The sequence below is a fragment of the Rhineura floridana genome, chromosome 4, assembly GCF_030035675.1.
Source record: "Rhineura floridana isolate rRhiFlo1 chromosome 4, rRhiFlo1.hap2, whole genome shotgun sequence".
Classification (NCBI taxonomy): Eukaryota; Metazoa; Chordata; class Lepidosauria; order Squamata; family Rhineuridae; genus Rhineura; species Rhineura floridana.
Window position 1 is genome coordinate 85,068,323 of NC_084483.1, and position 27,916 is coordinate 85,096,238.

At 39.6% G+C, this 27,916-nt stretch overlaps 1 protein-coding gene across 3 annotated transcripts in view; it reads left to right on the forward strand.

Annotated features, from left to right (window-relative positions):
- AFG1L (AFG1 like ATPase) overlaps positions 1-27,916 on the forward strand; it is a 115,594-nt gene that overhangs the window by 70,434 nt on the left and 17,244 nt on the right. For 2 of the 3 annotated variants that reach the window (XM_061623538.1, XM_061623536.1), the window contains exons 9-11: positions 8,094-8,164; positions 8,421-8,521; positions 26,008-26,148. In XM_061623538.1, coding sequence (XP_061479522.1) covers positions 8,094-8,164; positions 8,421-8,521; positions 26,008-26,148 — 313 coding nt within the window. The remainder of the gene's footprint in view (positions 1-8,093; positions 8,165-8,420; positions 8,522-26,007; positions 26,149-27,916) is intronic. The other variant, XM_061623539.1, reaches the window with a different exon arrangement.

Genomic DNA, 27,916 nt, shown 5'->3' on the forward strand with positions numbered 1-27,916 from the left:
TAGTACTGGAAATACTAACAACCCATTTTGAAATGTACTCAAATTTCAAAATGTCATATTTGAGAGAGAAACATAATTTATTTTCTGATATTGTGGTATACCTAATGTTTGTTGATGTATTAAATTAGAGCTGTAATAGATGTGGATCAGTACTTCTGTAGAAACGTGATTTTTCCTACTATAAATCTGAACCAAGCAAAAAGTGATTGTTTTAAATTTTCCTTGTTTCACCCCTAAAGGGAGTTCCCACTCCAGATCTATAAAGGAGAGGCTATGTAATATTACAGGAATGGAGTTCTGCTTCTGCCAATGCTATCTTTTGACCTAAGTGTATGGGAACAGGGGCAGAAGAATGCCCCAGAGTCTACCTACCACTTCAGGGGCCTGTAGACAGGAGGAGATACTAATGGGTTGCTGATGTTGATGTGCCATACTTAGTATACATATTTGCTGGAATTGTACTTTTGCTTGAGTTCACAAGGGGCTGGGGCTTAGTTAAGTTTGCTTCCGAAGTTGAAATGGTACTGTTTCGGTAGGCCTGTCTGAAGGGTTGAGATTTTGTGTATATTTTTGACTTGAGTCGATTTTCTGTCTTGTTATATAATGCCATGCTTCAAAACCAGTAGCACTTTTTACTATGCAAAAAATGTTGCTGTGACATTTTTGCATTCAATTTACAAGTACTGTTTAAAACACCAGGCTTTGATTTCCATTTTGATGTCCAGACAATAGTCCCAATTCTTAAGTGTTCAGTCTGTTGTTTCATATTTTCAGCATTTAAAAGATAAGGTTAGGAAAGAACAGAAAATTAGTTTATGGAAGACACTTCTTGCCAGTAAAACAGTTAATCACCCAAGGAGGCTTAAAAGTGAATAGTTAGGATCTAAGTAGTGTTGTCAGGTCTCCAGTTTTCGCCCAGACACTCTGGATTTTTGAGGTCCTTTCCAGGTGAGACTTCCTAATATCCGGACTCTCAGCTTTCATTTTTTTTAAAAAAAATTAATTCTTGGTGATCTAGTTCAAGAGATATACACCAAAACATCACCCCCCCCTGCAACCTGCTAAAGTGGCTCATAGCAAGCTGCTCTAACCCCACCCTTTCAGATTTGTAGCCAATAAGTGAAACCAGGGGTGTGATTGACAAGGGATTTGTTGACCTCCAAGTAACAGTTAGAACTCATTACAAGTTCAGAAAACTGTTGTCTTTTCCTGCTTGTCTGAAAATCTCATAAACTGAGTAAGTATATCACTTACAGCAGTAGCAAAAATCCCTTTCTCTATTTATGTAGAACAAAAAATCACAGCAGGATCTTGGTTGGCAATTGTTTACTGTAAACAATTTCAGTTATGATTATATTAAAAGTACATGCAGGGCTTTTAAAATTACAAAAATAGCATATTATGCATTTTTCAAATAATTTTTGAACAGGAATTTAAAAGAAGTGTACATGCAGCTTATAATTACAGTGTGTCATATTTCTAATTATAAAGAGTCAAGCAAGTTTACATTTTCCTGGGATGTTGAAGAGGGCAGTTTATTTGAAAACCTTTTGAATTCAATAGGACTTACTTTTAGTAGACATGATTAGGATTGTGCTGTAAATCAATGGGACCTTTGAATGAACATAGTAAAAGATTGAGTTTGTGTCGTAAATCTTTCTCTTCCCCTCCAATCCCATTTTATAGCAATTAGGCAGGGCTTACCTAGGTGTCACTGCTTTTATTTTGTAGGAAACAAATACTGGTCTTACTTTTTAAAAAAAATGTTCTGCAATGACTAATTGGTTTTGACAATAAGCTATTATGTGGGTTGTATGTATTTTTACATCTCGTGTGTGTGGGTGGGTGGGTGGACTCTTTCCAACAACCCTGTGAGGTAAGGTTGCTGTTTGGAAACCAAGGCAGCTTACAACAGGAAATAAATCAATTTAAAATCCAGTAACCATAAAACAAGTATAAAACAGTTGCAAAACAGCTTAAATGGCATGATTCTGAATTTTGGGTTGGGTGACTGAAATTCTTTATTACTTGAGGTTGCAGTCCTGTGCACACTTCCCTGTTTGAGTAAGCCCCATTGAATACATTGGGACTTGCTTCTGAGTAAACATGCATAAGATTGCACTATAAATATCTTTATAGGTTGTGTAAATAATAAACATCTTTGACAGTCATGCTTATATAAATATTTCTTCGTACTATGTCCCAATAAGTAACTTTCACAATATGGTTGTACATTATTATTTCCTCTACATTTTAAGTGTGCTCTTATTCCTTGGGGTGGTCATGGTTCCCCTCTGTTGTTTTCACTCTGGGGGCAGATTAGGCTGAGAGATGGTGAGTGACTCATGGTCACCCAGTAAACTTTGTAGCTGATTTCCATTTTAAAAAATTAATTAAAATATTTACATGCAGGCAAAGTTTCTGAAGTACATCCACACAATACATTTAAAGCACATCCAACTCACATTTAAAGTGCAGGACTTCCCCCAAAGAATCCTGGGAAGTGTAGTTTCCCACTCAGTTATAGTTCCCATCAACCTTAACAAACTACAGTTCCCATGATGCTGTGGTGGGATTCATGTGCTTCAAATGTGTGTTGAACGTGCTTTAAATGAATAGTGTGGACCTGCCCTAGGTATGCTGTGCATTCATTAGTGAATTGGAAAGGACAATTTAAAAAGATACTTCTTTAAATGGGAAGGGCTGTAGCTCAGTGGTAGGGCACATGCTTTGCATGCAAAGGTCCAATATCCAATCTTTGGAAAAGACTATTGCCTGGAATCCTGGAGAGCCAATGCTAGTCCATGCCATCAGTACTGAGCTAAATGGTAGCAAATGGCCTGTGTCAGTATGTTGTAGATTCCTTTGTTCTGAAAGGAGGAAAGTGACCTAAGAGCCAAAGTGACTCAACATGTATTTATGTATTTTATTTATAACACTTATATACCGTTTTATTGTAAAAAAAAAAACCTCAAAGCGGTTTACAGAAGAAGTTAAAACAATGAAATTATTGGCCAAAACAGTTAAAGACAGGTATTTAAAAACATTCAAAATAATAAAACCAGTAATGATTTGGAAACAGTTTAAAAACATAATAGTTTCTACATGCCTGGGTAGGCTTGCCTTAAACAAAAATGTTTTTAGCAGGTGCCAAAAAAAGTACAATGAAGACTCCTGCCTAATGTCAACAGGTAAGGAGTTCCAAAGCATCAGCGCTGCTGCCACACTGAAGGATTGATTTCTTACAAGAGCAGAACAAGTACTATGTGGCACCTGTAACATGGAAAGCACACCTTGAACTTGCCCTGGTAGCAAATCAGTACCCAGTGAAGATTTCAGAGCAGAGGTATTATGTGCTGATAGGGTCTCACTCATGTCAGCAATTGTGCCACTGCATTCTGCACTAACTGCAGCCCCCAGATCAGGTTGTGCTGCATGGGGATTTCTGTGACCCTGGTTGATTGGCTGCCAGGATTTTTTTAGTTTTGGTTAGGAATCCTGACTGGTTGTGGGATACTGAGTTTTCTGCCTTCCTCATAGGAATTTTGTTGTGATTGGTATGGTATTGCATTTAGGAAATCATCAATATATTTTATTTTTGTTTTTCTATTTGTATTTCATTTATCTTTAATCTCACTCCCTTACATCCATAGAAGCAACAACAGTGGTTCCATGTGGTCAGCTCAACACCCTTAAACCCAGTGATGATTCATCTTGTTGTTTGAATGATGGTTTGTTTTTTGCCCAATAGGAGTAAAAGAGAATTCACAGACTAGGAAGCGTGGCTTCAGTTGCTGTTGTTCCCAAGCTGCTGTCTGTGAAAGTAGATCAAGCCAAGCGTTTTCTCTCTGTCAATTATTACTCACTGGAATTGGGTTGGCTGTCAAAGCAAGTTTATAGCAGCCCACAAGGTAGACAGAAAAGGGTAAAGAATCGTCTTACTCTTATTCATTTCACAGACCTCTTTCTAAAATGAAGGGTCAAATCTGTAAAGAAGTTTGGAGCAGCTATGTAAAAAGATAGGGGCAGGGCATTCCAGGCAGGGGATTGCCAACCCTGCTTGGATATGGATATCTTTGCAGAGGATCCCTAGTCAAACTTTACCAGCAGCACAATCTAAACCATATCTACTCAGAAGTAAGTCCTACTGAGTTCTGTGAGGCTTGGTAAGTGTGTTTATTAAATATTGAATAGCACGTTTTTAGCTTGCCTATAGGTTTTTATGGGTTTTAATTTGGTATGATTTTAAATTTGTATACTTGTTTTTAATGTTTTTAGTTGTTGTAAACCACCCAGAGAGCTTCGGCTATGGGGTGGTATATAAATGCAATCAATCAGTCAATCAATCAAGAATGAATGAATGAATGAATGAATTGCAGCCTTCAGGGGCATCCATCTTTACTCCTGAGTGCTCCCTTCTGACATCTCCACAACACTAGGCTCTCTTCTTCCTACAGTGGCCATCTGGTGACTGGCCAGAGGGCACTTAAACCCTTCTTGCAAAAAAAAATAACCCTTATAGCAAGTAGACTATATTCAGAGCTTGGAAAAATTATTTTTTAAAAAACTACAACTCCCATCAGCCCAATCCAGTGGCCATGCTGGCTGGGGCTGATGGGAGTTATAGTTTAAAAAAGTTAAATGTTCCCTACCCATGCTCCCTAAGCAGATGAGAAGGAATGATCCCATTGCTTCAGCTAGACCTGGGAACACCCTCATTTAGCTGAGATTTCTATCTTAATTTCCAATCAGATAATTTTTTTTGTTTGAGTGGTATACCCCAAGTAACTGTGGTTGATACTTAATGTATCATGCTTAATGACATCACTAGGGTCCAGCCCATGACATCACTAGAGCCCGTCCCTGAATTCTCAGGGTTTGGGATGCTTCTGACCTGGCAACGCTAGATTTAAGGATCCTTATACATGTGCCTCCAAAGCATTTCCATGAACACTCTGGAGTTTCTCAGTTTCCACTTCCAAGAGGAACCCGTCATGTTACAGTGAACACCACTCTGGAATTCCCTTCAGGGCCATAGTTTCTGGAGGCATTAAGGACTGGAGTGGTAAGGAGGGGCCTGAAAAGTTTAGATGTATAGGTAGATGTCTGTATGAGGTGCTTTTGTTCCCAGCCAAGGCATATAAAATTCATTGAGGGCATACCATATTAGACCTGTATCTGTAAATCTTTTTTAATGTTCTAGCTTTTTATGTTGAATTGTTTATATACAAATATACAAGAATTGTAATGAATTGTCTGGTGTACTTTAGCAGGATGTCATGGACTACTGCCCAAATGCATAATACGTGCTAAAATTTTAAATTAGATTTTTCTTGTAAGCCACTCTTCTCCAGATCTCTTCCTCTACCTGAAGATTAAAATAACATATTTTGGTGAGGCACACTAAAAAGGATTTTTAAAAAAAAGACGTATATATCAAAGTCAGTTCATATACCAAGAATGGCTGAAGAGGCAGGAGACAACTTTACATACAGTGCAGTCGTATGCATATCTAGTCAGAAGTAGGTCCCATTGTTTTCAATGGTGCATACTCCTAGGTAAGTTTTTTACAACCTTAAAATATTTGCTTAGTACTGATGTCACTCTTAGAGCTGTTTAACTCAAATTGTGGTCTGCAGCTTGCATCCAAATATGCAGCCAATCCTTAATCAAGACTTAGATATTCACTAGATAGAATGTTTAACTGTGGTTAAGGAAAACAAATCATAGTTAAGCATTGATCTGTGCATAGGGCCAGTGTTGAACTTGCCTCGTGCTGGCAAGGAAGACATGAGATGTGGTCTACATATACAGCACCATTGGATGGAATGTACCATTTCACATGGTATATAGACGCATTCAAAAATTAGATGAACCTGTCTTAAAAAGCAAACCCAGCATCTCTGCCAGTAGAAAATTAACACATTATGGACAAAAATCTAGTTTGGTCTCTCTGTGTGTAGTAGTTTTCTAATTACCTTGAGGTTTGTTTATTTATTTATGCATAGGAACGCCATGCATTAATATGATCCCCAACCTGGAGCCCAGTATGGTACAGTCCATTCCATCACCTTGTTCCCACTTCATACTGCCTTATGTGTAGATCAGGCTGGTGTACTGTAAGATTCAGCTGTTTATATTGTCGTTCCTTAATAAATTGCTTTGCTTGCTTTTAGGATCTATACCTGAAATCTGGCTTGATAATTTACAACAGCTGCTTTTGCTAATCTCTGAAATTCGAAGAGTATATTAAATTATTTCTATCCTTTAATTATAAATTGGGAAAAACTATGCTGTAACAATGAAGACAGTCACTAAAGGGTGTTCTCAATTGTGACATCCCAGCTCTAGAATACCCTTCGCTCTCAGGTGTAAAACCACAGCTGTTCACCCAAGCATTTGACTCAAGTGGTGTCCTTAGTTTGACTGATATAGCAATGTTGTTAATATAATGTCTGTTTTTACTTTTAAGTTGTATTTAAATGAAATGTTGCTTTATTGTGTTTTAATACTGTTCCTCAGTCTGAACAATGAAGACTAGGTTATAAATAATTTTAATAAATATACATAAACTTCATCACTTCTAACTAGACCTGACTAGCCATGCGGCCTGCTTTACAGAGGACAGCCCACTGTTCAAAGGTCTGTATGGAGCAAGTCCATTTTAAAGACCAAAAACCATAAGAAGCAAGACTAGGAGTTAGCACCTGGACAACAAAGCAAGCAGGCAAACAGGTTGCATGGCCACAGTCTTTCCACTCTGAGATGTATTGTATTTCTATTTAAATTACAGTAATTGGATGATAGCTAACTGGATCCATTTGAGAGACCCTCTGAAACAGGTTTGGTAAAGGTTTGGGGAGCTGCAGTGGAGAGGAGAGGGAAGGAAAGTCCCATCATGCAAGTGAACTTCTGGTTGTGCTGCATTGGGTGTTGACAGATAATTCAAAATTTGTATTTATACATATAAATTGCTAGCATATGCAAATTTTATGCAAATCTGTTTCCCCGTTCGTACTCTTTTTTTGGTTGTGCATAAGTGGCCATTCCAATTATTGCTGACAAGTTTCTGTGATTTCATAATGCTGGTGCCTAGTACCTACTACATGTAATAGATACATGACCTTTCAAGAAGTCTGATCCTGAAATGGAGGTTTGATCTGTTCATTGGCCATATCAAAAATTATTTGGAGAAGAATTTTAGCTATCTCAGTGCTGACAATATATCGTGTGATCCTTCCAAGTAAACCCCATTGAATTTAGTGAGACTTAAGAGTGCAGAGGATTGCATCCTTAATTCTAGAAAGTGCCAGATCAGCTCATTCCGCTTTACTTATATCTGTTCAAGACTGTAATGATTTTATTTCTTTATTATTAAATTTATATCCCCCATTCCCCCCAAAAGGAGCTCATGGCAGCAAACAAGAAGTGATAAAAACCATAAAAATCTTTTAAAAATTCAGATTTGCAGACTGAGACAAAGTTATCTACTTAAAAGAGGAAGGTCTTCAGTAGGGGCTGAAGAGACAACAGAGATGGTGCCTGTCTAATATTTAAGGGGTGGGGAAATAATATTTATTTTGAATATCATTTCACTGTGCCCTTTTAAAGCTTCCAAAGGGTTCCGCTTCAGATGCTGGATAGCTTTTGCCTCCTTGTTCTTATTTTGTGTGCAAGTTTTAGACAGTAACTTCTCTGTGTGCGTGCGTGCGTGCGTGCGTGTGTGTGTGTGTGAGTGTGTGAGAGAGAGAGAGAGAGAGAGAGAGAGAGAGAGAGAGAGAGAGATGTATATATATATATGTATATGAATGAATGATGGCCTGCCCCGGCCCACATTGCCTCATTACTAGAAACAGCTTGAAACACAAAAGTATTTCTATATATGTAAATAAAACAGAATCATCTACCTGACAGTTAATGTTCTTTGCTTTTAAGTATATTCTAACTCTAATGTTTGTATTTACAACATAACATCCTGTTCTGTCTCTCTCACTCTCTTTTTTATGGGCAAAAAGCTAAGCAAGCTCAGGCAGCTGTTTGATGTTGGCTTCAAGTGTTATTAATTTCATATTCTATTATTCTTTTCACTGTAGCACAAGTGAAGCTGATGTGGAGGCTGTCATGGATAAGTTGTTTGATGAGCTGGCTCAAAAACAAAATGATTGTACGTAAGTTAATTTCTCTTGAAAGAGAATACATTTAGAACACAATGCCCAATCTCCACTGACCAATTAATAAGTTCCACTGCTGTATATGGGTTGATGCCACACTCAAGTGGCAGTCATTGTATCAGCATTTTGTCTAATTTATGTGTTGAATCATGTGCTATTATTCATCAAGCTATGCATTTCCTATCTGTAAGAGATGAGTTTTGTAGTAATTATCCAGACAAGATTGAGTCTTTGTTCATGTTCCCATAGTAACTAGACCAAGGATTTTAAAAGTACAAGGCAGAGAGCTGAGAGTGAATAAAGCGTGTGGAACCATTGCAGACTTCACATTTGAAGAGCTGTGTGACAGAGTGAGTACCCAGTCAAGCCTAGATCAGTTGGGCTTTTCAGGCTCCCCCTCCCTGTTTTATTTTATTTTACATTTTTTATCCAATCCCAGCTCCAAACAAGCCTTCAGATCTCCTTTGAGCTTACAACAATAATAATATCAAAACTTGAATTACAGAGTTGAAAAGTAAACAGTGCAAGGGTGAAAAAAGCATGGCACAATAAGTTTCTCTTGAAAGTGATCTTTCGATAAATAATTTAATTGCGTAAATAAAATTCTGGAATTTGCTAATGTACTAGTGACCAAAAGTAATTCTTATTTAGATACTGATTTTTTAAAAAAAAATGCTGCTCACTTAGGTAAGGACAATAGGGTACTTCAAACAATAAAAAGAACTACCTTTTAGGATCAGACCAAAGGTCTATCTAGTACATTATTTCCAACCATGGCCTGCCAGATACCGCTAGAAGTTGAGGACCAGGGCGAGAAGCTGTTGTTGTTGTCGTCAGAGGTATTCTGACAGCTTTGGCAAGTATTGCTCACATTTTTTCAACATTACTGCCATAGTGAATTAACTTCGATCCACCCTGGCTGTTTTCTCTTACCTACACTGAAACCTAGAATAAGACTTAAATATCTTTTAAGCCAAGGATTCACAGGCTATCATTTGTAGTATTACTCCAGGGTGGCTCTCTGTGAGACTGTGGAAAATATTGTTTAAGAATCTGTCCATTTCAACCTGAACTGAGGATGTAGAGCTGCCAGCAAGGTGGCTTACTAAAGAAGCCTTGATCAAGGGCCAAAGTTGTTCAATGGCTGCCTTACTGCTGGGACTTCATTGGTAAAGTGTATTAAGAGACTCAGATAGTTCTCTATAAAATGGATCCCAGAGTATTATAATTGTATATAGTATATATTCTTTTTTTTAAAAAAAAGTTTACTGTTTCTCTAGCATATAAATTTATCCCTAGAAATCATATCACTCTAATGCTAAAAGTCTCTGGATCAGATGGGTAAGCTGGAGTCCTAGGTTTAAAGGAGAGTATAAATGTTGTAAGCATAACATAAACGTGATGGAATTGAGAAAATCAGTGAGACATGGTTATTTGTTGGATATAAATTCTCTATGAAGAACAGGGAATGGCATGTAGGAGATGGTATCACTCTATATGTGAAAGAGAATATAGAGTCAAACAAGCTTGAAATCCCCAAAGGGCCAGACTTCTCCACAGAATTGCTGTGAATGGTAATACAGGCCCAAAAAGTAATTTAGTATTGGTACGTACTATCCCCCCTCCCCCTGGTGTAATGGAAGACTTAAATTACCCTCACACTGGCTGGGTAAATTTGTGTTCTAGTCAGGACAAAGGGAAAATCTCTAAAAACTCCAAATGACCCTGATGAGAGGAGAGGTTCAAGTGGCACCCAGGACCTGTTATAAGATGTGTTGTTGAACCGATTGGAAACAGTGGTCACAGCAGTATCAAATTCAATATATATGTAAGTGGACAATTGTCAAGGATGTTGAAAGGGAAAGTCAAGATGGTTAAATCTCTCAGAAAGGCTTGAGGGGGCATTCAAAACCACAATAATGCTTGGTGGGATATTTAGTACACTTTAAGTGGGGCTGCCTTTGACGTTATTCCAGAAGCTGCAGCTGGTGGAAAGTTATTATTATTTATTAAATTTATATCTCGCCGTTCCTCCCAGTAGGAGCCCAGGGCGGCAAAAACTGCAGTGGCGTGCCTGCTCACTGGAGCATGACATCACCAACATGGGAAACCAACTGGGAACCAACAGGTCCCAGGCTATGGTCTGAAGGCACATGAGGCCACCACCTTGCTGAAGCTAAGCAGGTCTGGGTCTGGTCAGTGCCTGAATGGGAGACTGCCTGGGAACCACATGTATGCCGCCTTGGTTCCATGGTGAAAGAAAGACAGGGTATAAAAGCAACAAATAAATAAATAAACATGTCATCCCACTGCTGAAATAATTGCACTGTTGCCCATTAGCTACTGGGCTAAGTTCAAGGTGCTGGTTTTAGTGTATAAAGCCCTATACAGCTTGGGACCAGGATACCTGAAAGATCATCTTACCCCTTATATATCCAGCCAGTCACTGAGCTCTGCAGGTGAGGGCCTCCTGCAGATACTATCTTATCAGGAGATCCGTTCTTATTTATTTATTTATTTATTTATATACCCACCCACCCCCAATAGCCGAAGCTCTCTGGGCGGTTTACAGTAACTAAAAACATTAAAGCAAATATACAAATTTAAAAACAATTTAAAACAAAATTTAAAAATTTAAAACAATTTTCAAACACATGCTATTTTATTTATATTTTCTGCACAACATAGGAAGCAGACCTTTAGTGTAGTGGCACTTACTGTTTGGAATTCTTTCCCCTTAAATATTAGACAGGCATTTATCTTTTCGGCACCTACTGAAGACCTTCCTCTTTCAACAAGCCTTTTAAGTAGAAACCTTATCCCAGTCTGCATTTGTGTTGGAATTGTTTTTAAGATGTTTTTAAAGATGCTTTAAAAAAAATGATGTTTTTAAGGTGTTTTGTTTTAAAGATGTTTTAGTGTTTTGTTGCTTGCTTGCTGTCCTGGGCTCCTTCTGGGAGGAAGGGCGGGGTACAAATTTAATAAATAAATAAATAACAGAAACTCAGCTAGAATGTATATTAAAGATCAGGAAAAGTACTTCCAGGAGGATGGCAGTGTGGTTAATGAGCAGAGTCAAGGATCTTCTAACAAAAATATGTAATTTCCCCCCAAGATTAACTTTTGTGCTCGAGAACTGGAAAGTAGCCAGTGTAAGATCAATTTTAAAAAAGGAATTCATGGGGGATCTGGGAAATTACAGACCCAGATAGCTTAGGCTGCAGTCCTAATTCCATGTACCTGAGAGTAAGCCCTACTTAATTCAGTGGAATTTACTTCTCAGTAGACTTGGCTAGGATTGCAGCCTTAATGTCGGTCCTGGGAAAACTGGTAGAAATTATTATTACAGATAAAATTACCAAGCATATAGGACACATAGTCTGTCTCAGTAAGCTTTTAGAGTTCCTTGAGAGAATCAGTAAAAATATGGGTAGGAGTGATCTAGTAGACATTGTGTACTTAAAACCTTATAATAAAGTCCTCACCAAAGATGCCTGCATAAGTTTAGCAGTGATGGGATATAAAGAATAGGTCCTCTTATGGAGCAGTAACTGGTTAAGAAACAGGAAGAGTTGTTGCTCCTTTACTATACCAAAGGACTTCTTTACACTGTGCATATTTGAACTATGGAATTCCTTGTCATAGTGATGGATACCAGCTTGAATGGCTATAAAAGGAGATTAGACAAATTAATAAAAGTTAAGAGTGGATACTAGTCATGATGGCTGTGGACTACTTCCAATATCCAAGGCAGTATGCCTGTGAACACCGGTTGTTGGGGGAATATGAGTGGAGAGGACATTTTTGCATTGACGTTCTGCTTGCGAGTTTCCTATAGGCATTTGATTGGCTATAGTGAGAACAGGGTGCTAGATAAGATAGGCCTTTAGTCTAGTCCAACAGATTTCTTCTTATGTCCTTAATTATGCAAGGCTGAATGCCCATAGGGTTTCTGTTATTAGGAGAAGTTCCCCATGACATTCTCTCATTCATCTCTTCAAGACACTGTTCAGGAATCTTTCCCATTCTCACTGCTAAAAAAGACCCACACTTTCCACTCCATTTATATTTATCATGTCTGTCCTGCAGTGTCTGTATAAGCTCTGGAATGGAAGCCCACTTTTTTCCTAGAATAACATAAACAAAATGATGCAGTGTCTTACAGAGAGAGATAAAAAGGAATGTAGAATTCTAAACTGCGATAAATGTCAGTGAGATATAATTGAATAATAAAACGACAAATCTTCACTCTTGAGAAACTACTCTCCTTTCCCATAGCAGCAAGTCTATTAATATTCCTAATTTTTCCCCAGTTCATACAGGAATGGGGAGATAGATTTTTCCATTGCTTATGTAGTATATTTTTGTATATATTGTCAATCTGTGTTTATGCATGAAAGCATTTGTACAGCACCTAACATCTACCATCAACTTAGGCTAGCTTTCTTGTGTCTAACTTTGGATCAGCACTGAAAACAAATGCTCTCATAGCATGTGTCTTGATGTAAGGTCATTTTCCTTGGTCAGAGAAGTAGACAGTAAAAGGGCAATATGGTTGTTGCCTTCTGTGGCAAAATCATAAAATGGAAACTAAAGATTGTATTCAGTGTAGCATAACGAAATGATCTTCCCATCTCCTCCCTGTGCCCCCTAAAATTTGTTCTCGGTTTTTCCCCAACCTTCTAGAGCAGATTTGCGGAAGGCGCAGGGTGCATATGGGGGGAGGAAAGGGGGAAACCCTACTGCACGAGCGCCAACTCCAGTGCTAGAGCAAAAAGTTAGTTGAATACCACCGAAAAAGTTCAGTCCTATGCATTTGTATTTAGAGGTGAATACAACCAAATTCAGTGGGGCTTACTTCTTAGTGCAATTACAATTACAGTTTTAAACATTACAAAGTTATTTCTTAACAACTATCCAAGCCCCAGAATTGATCAGAAGGCAGCATTTAACATTGAAGAGGATGATCTCTACATACAGATTGCAGTGGCAGCTGGTGCCCATTGGACCTAGCAGGGCTGCTAGAAAGTCATAGGGGCATCACCAATGAGGCCATAGGGGCATAGCCTGTTCTGGTTTTCTCCTCATCTTCCTCCCTTAAAAAGATACTGTGGACACTTAAGTATTGCAGTTGTACACGTACTTAGCACCTAACTAAATGGAAAAGTGTCTGCCTTTGGTTTAGAAGGGATCCCTGCTATCATAGCTGCTTCTCTGCTGCGAGAAAAGCTGTATGGCCTCCACCTATTCTAATCCTCTCCCTATCCTCCTTTGCAAAGAAACAGTGGACACTTCTTAAACATTGCCATTTTATCATTATTTGGCACCTAACTGTCTTACCTTGATTCAGAATTGCTGTCACAATTTCTAGTGCGGGTTCATACCACAGAAACTGCACATTACTCAGAAGTAAGCCCCACTGAATTCCATAGGGATTAGTCCCTGATAGGGATGGAAAGCTCTGACAATTTTGGTTCTCTTGGTTTCTCCTTTTTCCAATCTTAAATTAGTTCTCCACATTACTGCAGCAATTTGTGATTTTTAAAATATCCTCATGAAGATTTTCAAGCATTTTAATGCGAATTTCTCATGATAAACACATTTTTATGGGCAGTTTGACTAATGTACACATTTTTGCAAGCAATTTCTAATCATATAATGCATTTTTGTATGTTATTTTCACTCATATATTCCATTTTTATGCACACTTTCCTCTTACGCATTTTTGTAAACATTGGGTGGCTAACTACACTGCAAAATTTGGATGAATTCGGATCAATAAAATTGGTTTAAAACAAACTCTGGTTAGTTAAACAAGCCAACTTCATAATCCATGGTTTGAACTTGATTTGTTTAGAAACTGATCATTTCATTAAAACCACAAAATCTGGTTCTTATGTAACACTGTCAGGTTATGTAGAAAGTGAAACTAAATGCTGCAGAACTCCTTCACTAAATCACAAGGTGGGGGGCAAGGAGTGTGAGAATCTGAAGCTTTTTTCTACCTTTTCTATCTCATGCACGTTGTACTAAACCATGGCTTAGTGTTACATGTAAACCACACAGGTTAATGAGTTCTTTCTAAATCTAATTTCTGCACCTTTTAACATGCCCAGAACCATGCTGGTCACTGACCATAACAATAAAGAATTGAATTGAACATGCCCAGAAGGTTCTAAAATTATTAAATGTGCCAATCCCAAATAATATGCAACTAAAGTGTCGTGGTAGATTTCTGTTTATATTATTTCACAACTTCAACCTTGGTCTAAGGTTATAGGCACTGCACAGCAAATGGAAGAAGTTCCACTTCACCATGTAGAATAATTGTTTGTATCACACAGTTGCTTTTTATAGATGACTCTGATTCTACAACATGTTGAAATTCACTTATTTTCTGTCCTTCAACCACTTTAATTTCAAAGCCTAGTTATATATTTATTTATTGTAAACTAATAGTGACCTGAGATGGTGTGGTATAAATCATTTTTTTAATATTTCCTTGTATTTTTGTTACCTATGTTTCTTGAATTTTTTTTCAAAGAAAAACTTTCAGCCATATTTATTTGTAGCAAATACTGCCCTCTGATGGCAATATTAACTTTTTTATGTGACCAAGGCTGTGTGCAGATGATTATTTCTCTGCAGCAACAGAGAATGTCCTGATCCAGTTTGTAATTTGATAATGGTACAAATGACATACTGGAGACCCTCTATAGGAGCAAAAGCTTCTTCCTTCGACTTTCCTAAGTGTTAGTAGCTTCTTTTAGTAATCAATTTCAGTTCTAAGGAAAACTTGCACTTTTTTATTTTAAGAGCTATGTGGGCACTTATATTTGTATGACCTATCCTTTGATGTACTAAAAACATTCAATTTTTTTTAAACAAAACTTTTATTTCCCCAAGTGCTATAGTCATGAACCAGGGGAGGGGAGGACACTATCCAAAGCATGTCCATACCAAAACCCACCCAAATCTATATACATCTATTGCAAGAGTGCTGGTCACATTTCTTGACTTTTTTAAAAAACAATTTGTTAGTTTGCTGCTTTTAGTGGATATCCTTGAAGCAGAATACAGACTGAAGAATTGAGGCTGGTTCACCCAGGGAAAATTGGCTGTAAGTGATGCATCTAGAGCCATCTGTACTTCTGCATGTGTTCACAGATTTCAATAATTGTAGAACTCCCTTCATCAGTGCTGCAATTGTGGAAATGATTATATTACTCTGGTTGCATCCTCAGGCAGCTCACTCAGAATCATAGAACTGGAAGGGGCCTATAAGGCCATCGAGTCCAACCCCCTGCTCAGTGCAGGAATCCAAATTAAAGCATACCTGACAGGTGGCTGTCCAGCTGCCTCTTGAAGGCCTCCAGTGTTGCCACCTCCCTAGGCAATTGGTTCCATTGTCGTACCACTCTAACAGTTAAGAAATTTTTGCTGATGTTCAGTTGAAATCTGGCTTCCTATAACTTGAGCCCATTATTCCATGTCCCACACTCTAGGATGATCATGTTTGTTGTTAACACCATCCTTTGCATGAAGAAGTTTGGGATGCTTTTCACATGCTGATCTGCATCATGCATACTGTCCCTTAACATGTCAAGAAAATAGTACTTGTTAATTACTTTGGACAGGCCTTTGGGATCTCCAGGGTAGGCTAATTTTTCTATGACTGTTTAAAATTGGTTCTATACTGTTGACTGCATTGTATTTTATTCTGTATTTATATTGTATATTATTTTGTATTTTATTGAATTTCAATATGTACGTCGCCTAGAGTGACTTCGGTCAGATAGGCGACACAAAAATTAAATTTTATTATTTTATTATTATTACAAGAAATATAAGCAACATAGCTGCTTAAAAAAAATCAACAAAGGTAGGATATACATTTTCCTTAATAATCGAGAAATAAAGAAATTGCACCAGGTGGATTCCAGAACCAACTTCATAATCCATGAATCCATCCACTCTTTTCTGCTTCCTATTTCTCTCTCTATGGTTCTTTATACTTATAGTACTACTAATAAAAAAGTCTATGGCTATCACATCACTTCTTTTCTTCAGATGCATAAATGCTCAAGGCCACCACCATACCTGTATATTATTACTAGAAAAAATAATGAAAAACAGAGTGATTTTTACATTACAATATATGGAAATGGACTGCCTCCAAGTCAATTCCGACTTATGGTGACCCTATGAATAGGGTTTATCGTGGAAAGCAGTATTCAGAGGTGGTTTACCATTGCCTTCCTCTACAATATATAGACGGCTCTAAATATGAAAATAACTTGAACTGAGATAATGATAGCAGAACACTTGTTAATTTGTTGTGAAATGGAAGAAAAATGAAGTGGACAGCTCAGTCAAGCAGACTAAAGTAGATTAACAGTTCGGCATGAATTGGCATGAATGCATTTTGAATGTGTGTGACATCAATAAAATCCTACTTCCCAATATTAAGAATTAGTAATAGAAATCCACAGTGGTCGGTCTTTATCATCCATCTTTTACATGGCAACAACAAGACAGAAAGCCAACTCATTAATCACAAAAGTTGATATTAAGATAACTATCGATGTATTACAGACTTATATGGTTTCCCATGAAGTCCTGGGAATTATAACACCGTAAGGGGAACTTTTTAAAAAAACATATACATATTTGTTTGACAGCTTCTTGTCAAACTACAACTTCCAGAATTCTTGGGAAAATTCCTGAAAGTAAAGGGATATAAAACCAATATAGGGCACAAGTGGCCAGCACTATCTGAAATTTGTATTGATGAGACTACTGCAGGAAAGGTTTAGGAATGCAGGGCTGGGGTTGAGCTGATTGAGCTGGGGGCAGAAATAGAGAAAACATAATTGATAAAGAAAACATTAAAAAAACCAGTGGATTTTTTTGGTAATTCCATCTTGTTAAAAACAAAAGCAAAACATTTATCTACTACAATAGGCACTTTCATGAATAAATAAGTAAAAATTAGGCCTGAGTGAAGCAAAAGATGTCATTGTGAGAAGGAGGAACTGTACCAGGTAATCTTATTTGAAGCTTGAGGTGGAATAACATGCTCAGATATGGCGCTAGTTGAAGTGCCATTGAGTATTCAAATTAAGTAAATCAGTTCTTCATAGGGCAAGTTATGTGGCTTCAGAATAATTATTTCCTTAAAAGTAGGCATTGTATTGAGGCTGCTATTGACTGATACAGAAGCATTAAGCTCTTCAGAAAGATGACATTTTATAATAAATTATCTCAACATGATAATCTCTCTAGGACCCAGACTTTATAGTAGTTACATGCTAATCAGTCATTCATACAAAGCAAGACCTTGGACTCCGGGTAGGCTTCAAAAACTTGCCTGGCTCTCATTCAAGGAAATTAAAGCAATTTTTACTAAATGTAACTGAAGGAGTAACACATTTTTAGTAACCAAAGACTAGATTTATACAACTATTCCACTTGTTAATAGGGATATGGAGACAGGGCTCCTGCACCTTCAGTTGTTGGGTAGAAAAGGAAATTTTGTACATTGCATGATTAACTATACCTGCTGCAATTCCTTTTTCCAACCTACTATAGCTACAGGAGCCCTGTTCTCTTTTGCACCTGGCACCCTAACAGTAGAGTTCATGATTTGTGTGCCTAAGGCCCAGGTTCAATTCTTTGTACTCCTGGTTAAAAGGGTCTCTGACAACATGGCAGGGAGGAGAATCTGGCTGAGGTCTTGCAGGGAATATTGAACTAAGTGGACCATCCATCTCACTTGCTATAAGGCAGCTTCACGTGTTCAGAAGATCAAACTGGATTCCAGACTTCACTGAACTCATGGCATTGATTTTTTCAAGTTTAAATTATACAGTAATACCTCAGTTAACAAATCCTCCAGGAAAGATGCTCCTTTTTAAGTCTTTTTTTGTACGGGAGGTGGAGGGGGCGCACACTCTGACATAGTCAGAATGTGGTTCTTTGTCTATTGGATTGCGGCTGCTGCAGGCAGTTCTCTCACTCGCAGCTGGAATGGCGCTTCTTGCCAAGTGGCACAGGTGCCTCTGCAGTAAACAGTGCTCTGAGTGCAGATGTTACTGCAGATGTGTCTGCTCAAGTGTAGGGGAGGATGGCAGAGAGAGAGAGAGAGAGAGAGAGTGTAAGCACAGGGTGGTGGTGGCGGTGGCTGCCTCTTGCCTGCCTGCCTGCCTGCTCGAGTGTAAGGAGAGAACTATGCTCAGAGCTTTAGATTGCAATAGTAAGATGCTATATGATTTTTTTTTCAAAAAGGCAAGGTAGGCATCCCTAGATACATTTCAGAAGAAACCTTCAAGTGGTCTGTATGCATGGCTTACCTGACTTGGTTGTTTCATTTCAGACATGCATATTATTAGTTTTGAATAAAAAGTTTGCTGAAATATGTTGAACTGCTCTTTTTTTGTGTGTGTGTGGCCTAGGGACCTATCCCTTCTTTCCATGTTATTCCTACCTCTGGTACCAAAGTTTCTGTTAAAGAAGTAATGTCCAGGAACGCGTGTACTTTGTTAACCGAGGTACTACTGTATTAGCTTTATATGAGACATCGGCTTTGTATGATATGTGTTATATTTAGTGGTTTGTGTTCTTCCTTCAGTATTTTTTTGGCTTATTCATAAAACAAAGTTGTTTGGCTTATTCATAAGCTTTTAGGGATTCTCTTTCTGTTAAGAATCCTAATATAAAGAAATCTTATTGTTTGTGAGAGAATCTGTTGCAAGCAAGAGTCTTCCAGTACCCAGTTCTGTATCTCCTCAGCAGATGTGCCCAACACCCTCACAATGCCTGCAAGAGAACAGCAGCTGTATGGTGGTCAGCTGGCAAGGCTGGAGTGATGCTTTTCAGAAGCTCTTTTGGCATGGCACATATTTTCCTATGTAGAGGGCCTAATTCAGTGGCATGCATGTTTTCCAAAAATAATGACAGAAAGATCCTCTGTCACACTGTTCCTGCTCTGAAGGCAAGAGTATTTGGATATAAAGCCAGTTCAGTAATGACAGTGTACAATGTATGGGAACACAACTCTGTTTCAAAACAATGTTGAGGAAATACAGTACATACTCTTTTTCATTTTATTTTTTTATAATTTATTTATTTTACAACTGTAGACCACCCAATAGCTTAATATTCCCAGGGTGATGAACAATTTATGTGCCATCACCTCTTTTTTAAAAACAAGCCAACTTATAATCACTCATTAAAAATAGAAGAGATAATACCACAAGCAGTCAACCCTATAAAACAGCATTGCAGAGTGCTAAAATATTGATTTAAAATGCCTTGGAAAAGAAAAACTTTTCCACCTGGTGCTGCTAGGCCCTTAATGTGGGCACCAAGCAAGCCTCTCTTGGGAGGGTATTCTGTAATCAGGGTGCCACCATCGAAAAGGCAGTCTTTCCAGTTGCCACTCTTACTACCTCATTTGCCCAGGCACCTCATGTGACACACTGGGGTCACAGAAGGTATCAATTTTTCTTTTCTATGTAATGGGTTAGACCAGAAAAGAATTTTCTTCTACATACACACACTTCTTTTTAAAATGTCTGTAGAATCACCTACATCAAAGAGGATGGGGAGCATGTGGCCCACCAGATGTCGATAGACTCCAGCTCCCCCTGTCAAGATTGCCAATGGTCAGAGATTATGGCAATTGCAGTTCAGCAACAACTGGAACATCACAGGTTCCTCACCCCGATGTACATGTGTGAATTGACCATTACAAGTCTAACATAATTGACAGAGCTTTCACGTCACCGTTTGCTTCTGAATGGGGTTCCACATTCAGTTGTCAGTCATTAAATGTAGAAAATCAAATTATATATACATGCTTTTGTGAAGCAGTTGTGTTCTGCTAAAGGGGCAGAGGTTCTTTACAAAAGATTCAGATAGGTAATGAAATTAACACCATATGTCCTAGTTAACTGCTTTATTTTATAGAATGAGGGCGAAAAGAACAAAAACAGATAATATGACCTTCCAGTTGCTGGAGGACCCTTTTACTTGTTATAGCAATGGTCAAACTCCTGATCATCAATCACACCTTTCCTCCTGTCCTCACTTTAAGGTATGTGTTGGGGTCTCAAAGAGCAAGGGGTTCCTATGACTCCTTATATATGATTCTACTATGCTACTGTGGCTGAGTCATTCATTTGTTTACAATACTTTTCCATGGCCCACTTCAAAGGGTCTTAACCAGTTAAGATAATGGGATGTTACTGTGCCAGCCTCGTGCATAGTGAATGTTGTATCTCATGCCCACAGCCCACCAAATGTACCCTTTTTCTTCTGTGACTCTGCTTTGCAGCCTACAGCCCATCCTCTGACAGATTCTGTCATCATTCATTCCCTTCTAGTTAACTTCAAAGGCTTGGCAAACAGGCACTAAAGGTAGGTGGGTGTTCCCATGCTAATCACGTGCACTTCTAGCTAAGTGGCTTTGATAATGTTGACAAACAGCCAACACAGACTCCCTTTAAACACACCATCTTATGGCATCATGTCAGATAATGCTTTCCAGCACAGAATTAACTCCTTGGAATTAATGATTCTAAATGATTCTATTGCAGTGGCACAGCTACATAAGCTCCAGATAAGGTATTAAAGGGCAATTGCTGGATTCCACCTATCTGCTTGAAATACAATATTCTTCCAAATATATTTTCCCATACAAATTCATAAAGGCTTCCTACTTTATTCAAGATTTTATATATTATGAAAGCTGGTATTTCACATCTTGCTGTAGTTGCAGGTCTGTCTGCCTTTTTAAAAATGTGTTAGCTACTTTTTCTCCAAGTGGCTTCCCATAACACACAATACCAAATATAGATAGTCCTCCTTTTATTGATTGAAAGTATATTATTACTTTATATTTCACTTCTTTTAGACTGTTTCAGTTTTCTTGGAGATATCTTTTAACTTCTGTCTGCTGAAATGAATTCTGATCTCTTGTCAAAAGATGTAAATCTTAATGAATGCTGTTCAAACCACTGCACCTAGAGGCTTCCCATATTCTTCTATGAAGCACTCTGGATGTGTAATATTTTCCTCTGTGTGCATTTTGCATTTACTTGAGAAGCTCCAGAGCACATTCTGTGTCCCCCCTCACAGTTTCGGAATTGGAGCAATGTAGGTTTTAAAAAATTCTTTTCGACAGCTGGCATGTGTTTAAGTCTAATCAATGTTCAGTTGGGGCATTTCAACTTTGTGGTATAGGAATAGTAAAACGGTATGTGAAAGAGCTGTCTCCTAAGTGATTAATAATCCTTGTAGTCCATAGGAGGAAATCCTATCTACATTTTCTCAGAAATAAGCCCCATTGAGTGCAGTGGCTTGTTCAGGATGCCATGATGCACTTGGGAGTTAATGAAATGGGTGCACGTTACTCCAAAGTAAGTATAGGCTAAGCAGTTGTCAAGTATAGGCTAAGCACTATAGCCCCAATAACACAGAGTGTACTTCTGAATAAACATACATAAAATTGACCTGTATGTCTGAAAAATGTATTTCAGAGTATGAAAATATTTTGCCCTTATGTTCCAGGGTTTTCCTCCCATTCTAGATGTGGAAGAGTTAATTTGGCTTAAAGTTTTGGAACCAGAAACAAAACCTTAGATCTTGGTCTTTTTTTAATCATAGGTGTGTAGGATCATTTAATTAATTCTCGAATGCCTCATGGTGTACTAAATGATCCATGAACTATCTTCTGTCTTGTATGTTATGGCTCCTATTTTAATTCAGGAATTTAGTCAAATCAATCTGGCATTAGACTGGATGATACCAGGAACACATCTATTATTGTAAACAGAAGCGCTAAAAACACATCAAAACATCATAAAAACAGACCTTAAAATACACCAAAACAAAACAACTTTAAAAACATTTTTAAAAGCTTTTAAAACATCTTTTAAAAAGGGTTAAAAAACATATTGTTTTAAAAAAAACATATAAAAAAGCAATTCCAACACAGACGCAGACTGGGATAGGTCTCAACTTAAAAGGCTTGTTGAAATACAAAAGTCTTCAAAAGGTGCTGAAAAGATAACAGAGATGACGCCTGTCTAATATTTAAGGGGAGGGAATTCCACAGGGTAGGTGCCACCACACTAAAGGTCCGTTTCCTATGTTGTGCAGAACAGACCTCCTGATAAGATGGTATCTGCAGGAGGCCCTCACCTGCAGAGCACAGTGATCGACTGGGTATATAAGGGGTAAGATAGTCTTTCAGGTATCCTGGTCCCAAGCTGTATAGGGCTTTATACACCAGAACTACAACCTTGAACTTGGCCTGGTAGCAAATGGGCAGCCAGTGCAATTCTTTCAGCAGCGGGATGACATGTTGGCGATACCCTGCCCCGGTGAGGAATCTCACCGCCGCATTTTGCACCAGCTGCAACTACCGGACTAACCTCAAGGGCAGCCCCACATAGAGCACATTACAGTAATCCAGCCTTGAGGTTACCATTGCATGTACAGCAGTGGCCAGGCTATCCCGGTCCAGAAATGGCCGCAGCTGTCTTATCAGCCGAAGGTGGTAAAAGGCACTCCTAGCCACTGAGGGCACCAGGACCTCTAGTGACAAAGATGGATCCAGGAGCATCCCCAGACTACAGACCTGCTCTTTCAGAGGGAGTACGACCCCATCCAAAGCAGGCAACTGACCAATCATCCGAACTCGGGAACCACCAACCCACAGTGCCTCCATCTTGCTAGGATTCAGACTCAGCTTATTGGCCCTATGCAGCCCACCACTGAGTCCAGGCAGTGGTCCAGGGCTTGCACAGCCTCTCCTGATTCAGATGTTATGGAGAAATAGAGCTGGGTATCATCAGCATACTGCTGACACCTTGCCCCAAAGCTCCTGATGACTGCATCAGGGGGGCAGCCGTGTCAAGAGCCCAACGCGCCTCGCTGTTCAACAGGGTCACCTGCTCTATCTACTGGGAATTTCCCCAGGGCATTCAGGAATCCTGTGGATTCCATTAGTCTCTGGGGGCAGACCATCTTAATCTGTCCACCCCCCCTGCAGGGAAGGATCAGAGCCATAAGTCTAAACTTCACCAGAAAGTGGTCTGACCATGACAATGGGGTGACATTCACCACCACCCCATCTCCAGACCACCCCTTCCTCCATCTGGAGCAAAAACCAAGTCGAGGGTATGCCTTGCCCTATGCGTCAGGCCAGTGACAACTTGAGACAACCCCATGGTCGTCATGGAGGCCATGAAGTCTCGAGCTGGAACACTAGAGGCAGCCTCAGCATGGACATTGAAGTCACCCAGCACTATCGTTCTGGACTTCTCCAACACCACAGCCGAGATGGCCTCCACCAGCTCAGTCAGAGAAGCTGCCAGGCAGCAGGGTGGACGGTACACCAGCAGCAACCGTAGTTTACTGTCTCCTTGGCCCAACACCAGGTGCAGGCCCTCACAGCCAGCTCCAAGACAGAGTGGTTTCCACAGCAACTCCTCCCCTATGTCCCTGCAGCCTGTGCTGGTGTTGCACCGAGTATCCAGGTGGGCAAACCTGGGTCAGATCAACTCCTCCCAGCTCACCCACCCAGGTCTCAGTAATGCACACCAAATCAGCACCTTCATCCACAATCAAATCATGGATGAGAGTGGACTTATTGTGTACCGATCTGGCATTAAACAACAACACACACAGGCCAGTGGGCACAGCAGATGAGCAATGAGCAACCCATCCATGAGAGGAGTGGCAGCAAGGAACAAGGCATAGATAGCCTTGCCCTCATCTTCTATGGTAATTCACCACCTCCCCATGGCTATATTTCCCTCTGCCCGTAATCACTGAAATTGGGGGGGCACCACCCATGTTCCTCTGTACTAAGACTTCTCCTAAACACCTGATACGGACCCAACATACGGACCTAATGGAATCCACAGGATTGACTGAATGGATCCAGGGTGTGGTCAATGCATCATTGCAGGAGGGAGTGGTTCCAGCCACCTTGAAAGAGGTGGTGATACGACCACTCCTGAAAAAGCCCACCCTGGACCCATTGGATTGTGACAACTACCAACTGGTTGCAAATACCCCCTTTTTAGGGAAGGTGATTGAGAGGGTTGTGATGCAGCAATTGGAAGTACTCTTGGATGAAACAGATTATCTTGACCCATCCTAGTCTGGGTTCAGGCCTGGTTATGGGACTTAATCGGCCTTGGTTGCCCTGATGGATGACCTCTATCGGGAGAAGGACAGGGAGAGTGTGACCCTGTTATTCTTGCTTGATCTCTCAGTGGCTTTTGATACCATTGACCATGGTATCCTTCTGGGCCGACTTGGTGAGCTGGGTATTGGAGGCACTGTTTTACAGTGGTTCCGATCCTATCTCCAGGGTCGGTTTCAGAGAATAGCATTGGGTGACTGTCTTTCAGCCCCCTGGCAGCTGTGCTGTGGGGTGCCGCAGGGTACTATCTTGTCCCCCATGCTGTTTAACATCCATATGAAGCCCTTGGAAGCAGTCATCAGGAGATCTGGGGTGAGGTGTCAGCAACTGCAGCCTCCCTCTGGAGCCAGGGTCAGGCAAGGGGTCCCAGTCCTTGCAGCACTTATCAGGGACTTCAGCTGTCTTGAGAGACAGCACCCCAAAGGAGCGAGCAGCAAGCACCCAGGTGCTCAGATACTCACTCCCAGGGCAGGTCCACTTCAGTCCCCTAGTGCTGCAGGTGTTCCATATATCTGTAGTGTGTGTGTTCCTGCATAAATTCTCTTTGGTGATTTATTGCTGCCCTGGGCCCCTTTGGGAGGAAGAGCAGGATACAAAGTTAATAAATAATTTTAAAAAAAAAATAGGATTAGTTCACATTTCTGGTTTTATTGCATTGTGCTGGTATTTCTGCTACTTCAGCTTTCCACTTAGTCTACAATGCTTCAAGAAAGTGAAGGACTTGATGGCAAACTAGATGGGATGTTAAATGCATGAATGCACTTGTGTCTTTTTAAAAAAAGTACTTTCAACATAATAGCTTCAAAAGGGGATCCAGATCAGGACCATGGCTTATGAGGAAAGGGGTTTTTTTATTCTTTCCTCCTGTATCACAGTTCTGGTGAAACATTCTTTTAGCTGATACTGCTATTTGCTTCTGGAGGGAAGCGGCCAGTGGCGTTGGAAGAGGAAAAATGTATCTGCTTGGACCACAGCATAGTGTGTGTGTGTGTGTTAAATTCCCCTTGTTGTGCACTGCACTCCCAGTCCTAATCTGTGCCCTGTGGCTGTTACTTCAACACTTTAAAAAAAGACATACTAAATGCGTTCATACTTTTTCCACCCCTGGCCCTGAGGAAGGAATTGTTGTAGAAGATTTCTCCTTTTTCTTTTAACTTTATCCCTAATGCAGACTTGGGGCGGGGGAGACAGAAGAGAGATACCTGCTTTAGTCAATTAAAATTAAATTAAATAAGGGCATGTTAACAAGAGGAGAGCGCTGCTGCGCTCAGATCTTTCTTTCAGGCTTCCCATAGGCATTTGGTTGGCTGCTGGGAGAACAGGATGCTGAACTAGATGGGCTATTGGCCTGATAGAGCAGGCACATCTTATGGTCAGTTGCTCTCTAATTTTGGCAATGTCAATACAAATTACTTCTTGATTTAATTAAGAGATCATAAAGCTAAGCTTAGCCACTGACTTCAGGAATTAATCTCTTACTAATGTAGACTTGATGCAGAGAACAACATAGGAGGGATAGCTTTTGTTTGCTTGTAATTTGATGATGGCATTTCAAAATATGCTGTGTGTCAGTCTGTAGGCTTTTTGATGTGTTACAGTTCCCATTTTCTGTTTTAGCCACTTGGAGCCAGTGATTATTTGGAAATAGCCATGAATTTTGACCTAGTCTTCATTCATCACATACCTCAATTTACAATGGCAAAAAGGACCCAAGCTCGACGCTTCATTACTCTGGTTGATACTTTTTATGACAAGAAGGTAAGCATTTCGTTTGTAAGTTCTTACAGGATGAAAACATATTGACTTATTCTAGAAATTACCAAGATTAGATTAATGGATTTTATAATGCAACTTAGATCTTTCCATTTTCTCTCATATTTGCCTGTTGCTAGGTTCCCCATGAAATGATATGGGTAAACAAGTCACGGTCCAGTTGATATGGTCTAATTTAAGTCATGAAAGCAGCAACACTTTTCAGTGATTACTAAAGCTCCCCATTAATGGCCAAACTATATTGGCAAATGTAGGAAGCACTTATATGAGAGGATTGATGGGAGGCAATGGTGCTTAGCCCTTCTGTATCTATTGATTCCCTCTTGTCTATCTGTTCCTTGGTCAGTTTCCTCCCAGGCTGGTTCACTACTGGTTTCGGAGCCCACCCACATGGAAGAAATTAAACTTTTTTGGGGGAGAGACCGATTTTCAGAGGACATGTTGCAATGGAAAACTTTTTTTCAGCCTGAGGACCACATTTCTGGGGGCTATGCTAGGAAAAGCAGAAGTGGGAGCCCCATGTTTCTCTAGAAACTGTTAATATACTTACTTAGTGCCTTTAAGCAGAAAACTGTTAAGCAGCCTTTCATTTTACAAGGTATTGGGCATCGGATTGTGTGACTGTTATTTCTGAGGTAATTTAGAAGGAAAACAGGCTATTTCTAAACAAAGGATTAAGAGGGGAATGGCTTGTGTTGCTTTCCTTGTGTCTTACAGCGAGATAGCAAAGCACAGAGCAACCCAGCTTGCCAGTAAGCTCCTGATATGTGGGAAGAACACGTGTTCTCCTGAACATGGTCTCAATCAGTTCCTCTTCATACATTGTTTTTAATGTTTAGATGTACACCTAAAAATGTGAAGTGTGAATGTAACAACCCAGCATTTGAAAACACATGTATCAAGTGGGTAAGCTTGTTAAAGAGTTGGATTTGCCACAGCTTCTTGTTCAGTTTACATTTGGCAGCAACCCAAGATTTGTTTCTCTGCAATGTGGGAAACAACCCTATAAGGAATAAGGCAATACTTTCCATTTCTTAGAAGATAATTCCATGAATGTAAAGCTCAACCTTTGTGCAAGTGTCCCATAAATTTGAAATACGACAGAGTATTAAACTGTGGGGGAGGGGTGTGGAGGATGAGTAGATTTGCAGTCCCATTCTGGTGAGGAGAAAACACACCCTTCAAAGAACTAAATAAAATAAAAGCAACATGTCTTCAAAAATGACAGGACACATCTATGGGGAGTGGGGAGGGAGCATGTCTGTTATTCACCCTGAGGTTTGCAAATACTCAAAAAAACTTTACTAGAACAGTGTGGGGAAATCCCACAAAACAATCCGATAAGAATATAATGGCACAGAATGTTGACTAATGTGGGGGAGGGGGGAGAACAACTGGATGGAAGGGAGAATGGAATGGAGTGAACAGAAGTGCTCCACTTTGCAACATTTTGTTGCAAGCCTTGCTCATTCTAATGTATATGTAGAACTGTGCCCACTCTGGGTAAAACAATTGTAGAATTGGACGTTTCCAATGGGTACTAGCCCAAGCTTACAGCCTACAGCAGAACAAGCCCTGCCATCTAGTCTAGCATCCTATGTTTTACAAAAATGAACTACGGGTTGCTTGGGAAGCCCACAAGAAGGTCATGAAAAAGCCTCCCCTATTGTTTGCCCCCACTGTATGGTATTCTGAAGACATCCCACCTGTGAACATGGAGGCTTCATATAAAATCATGATTGTCATTGATAAA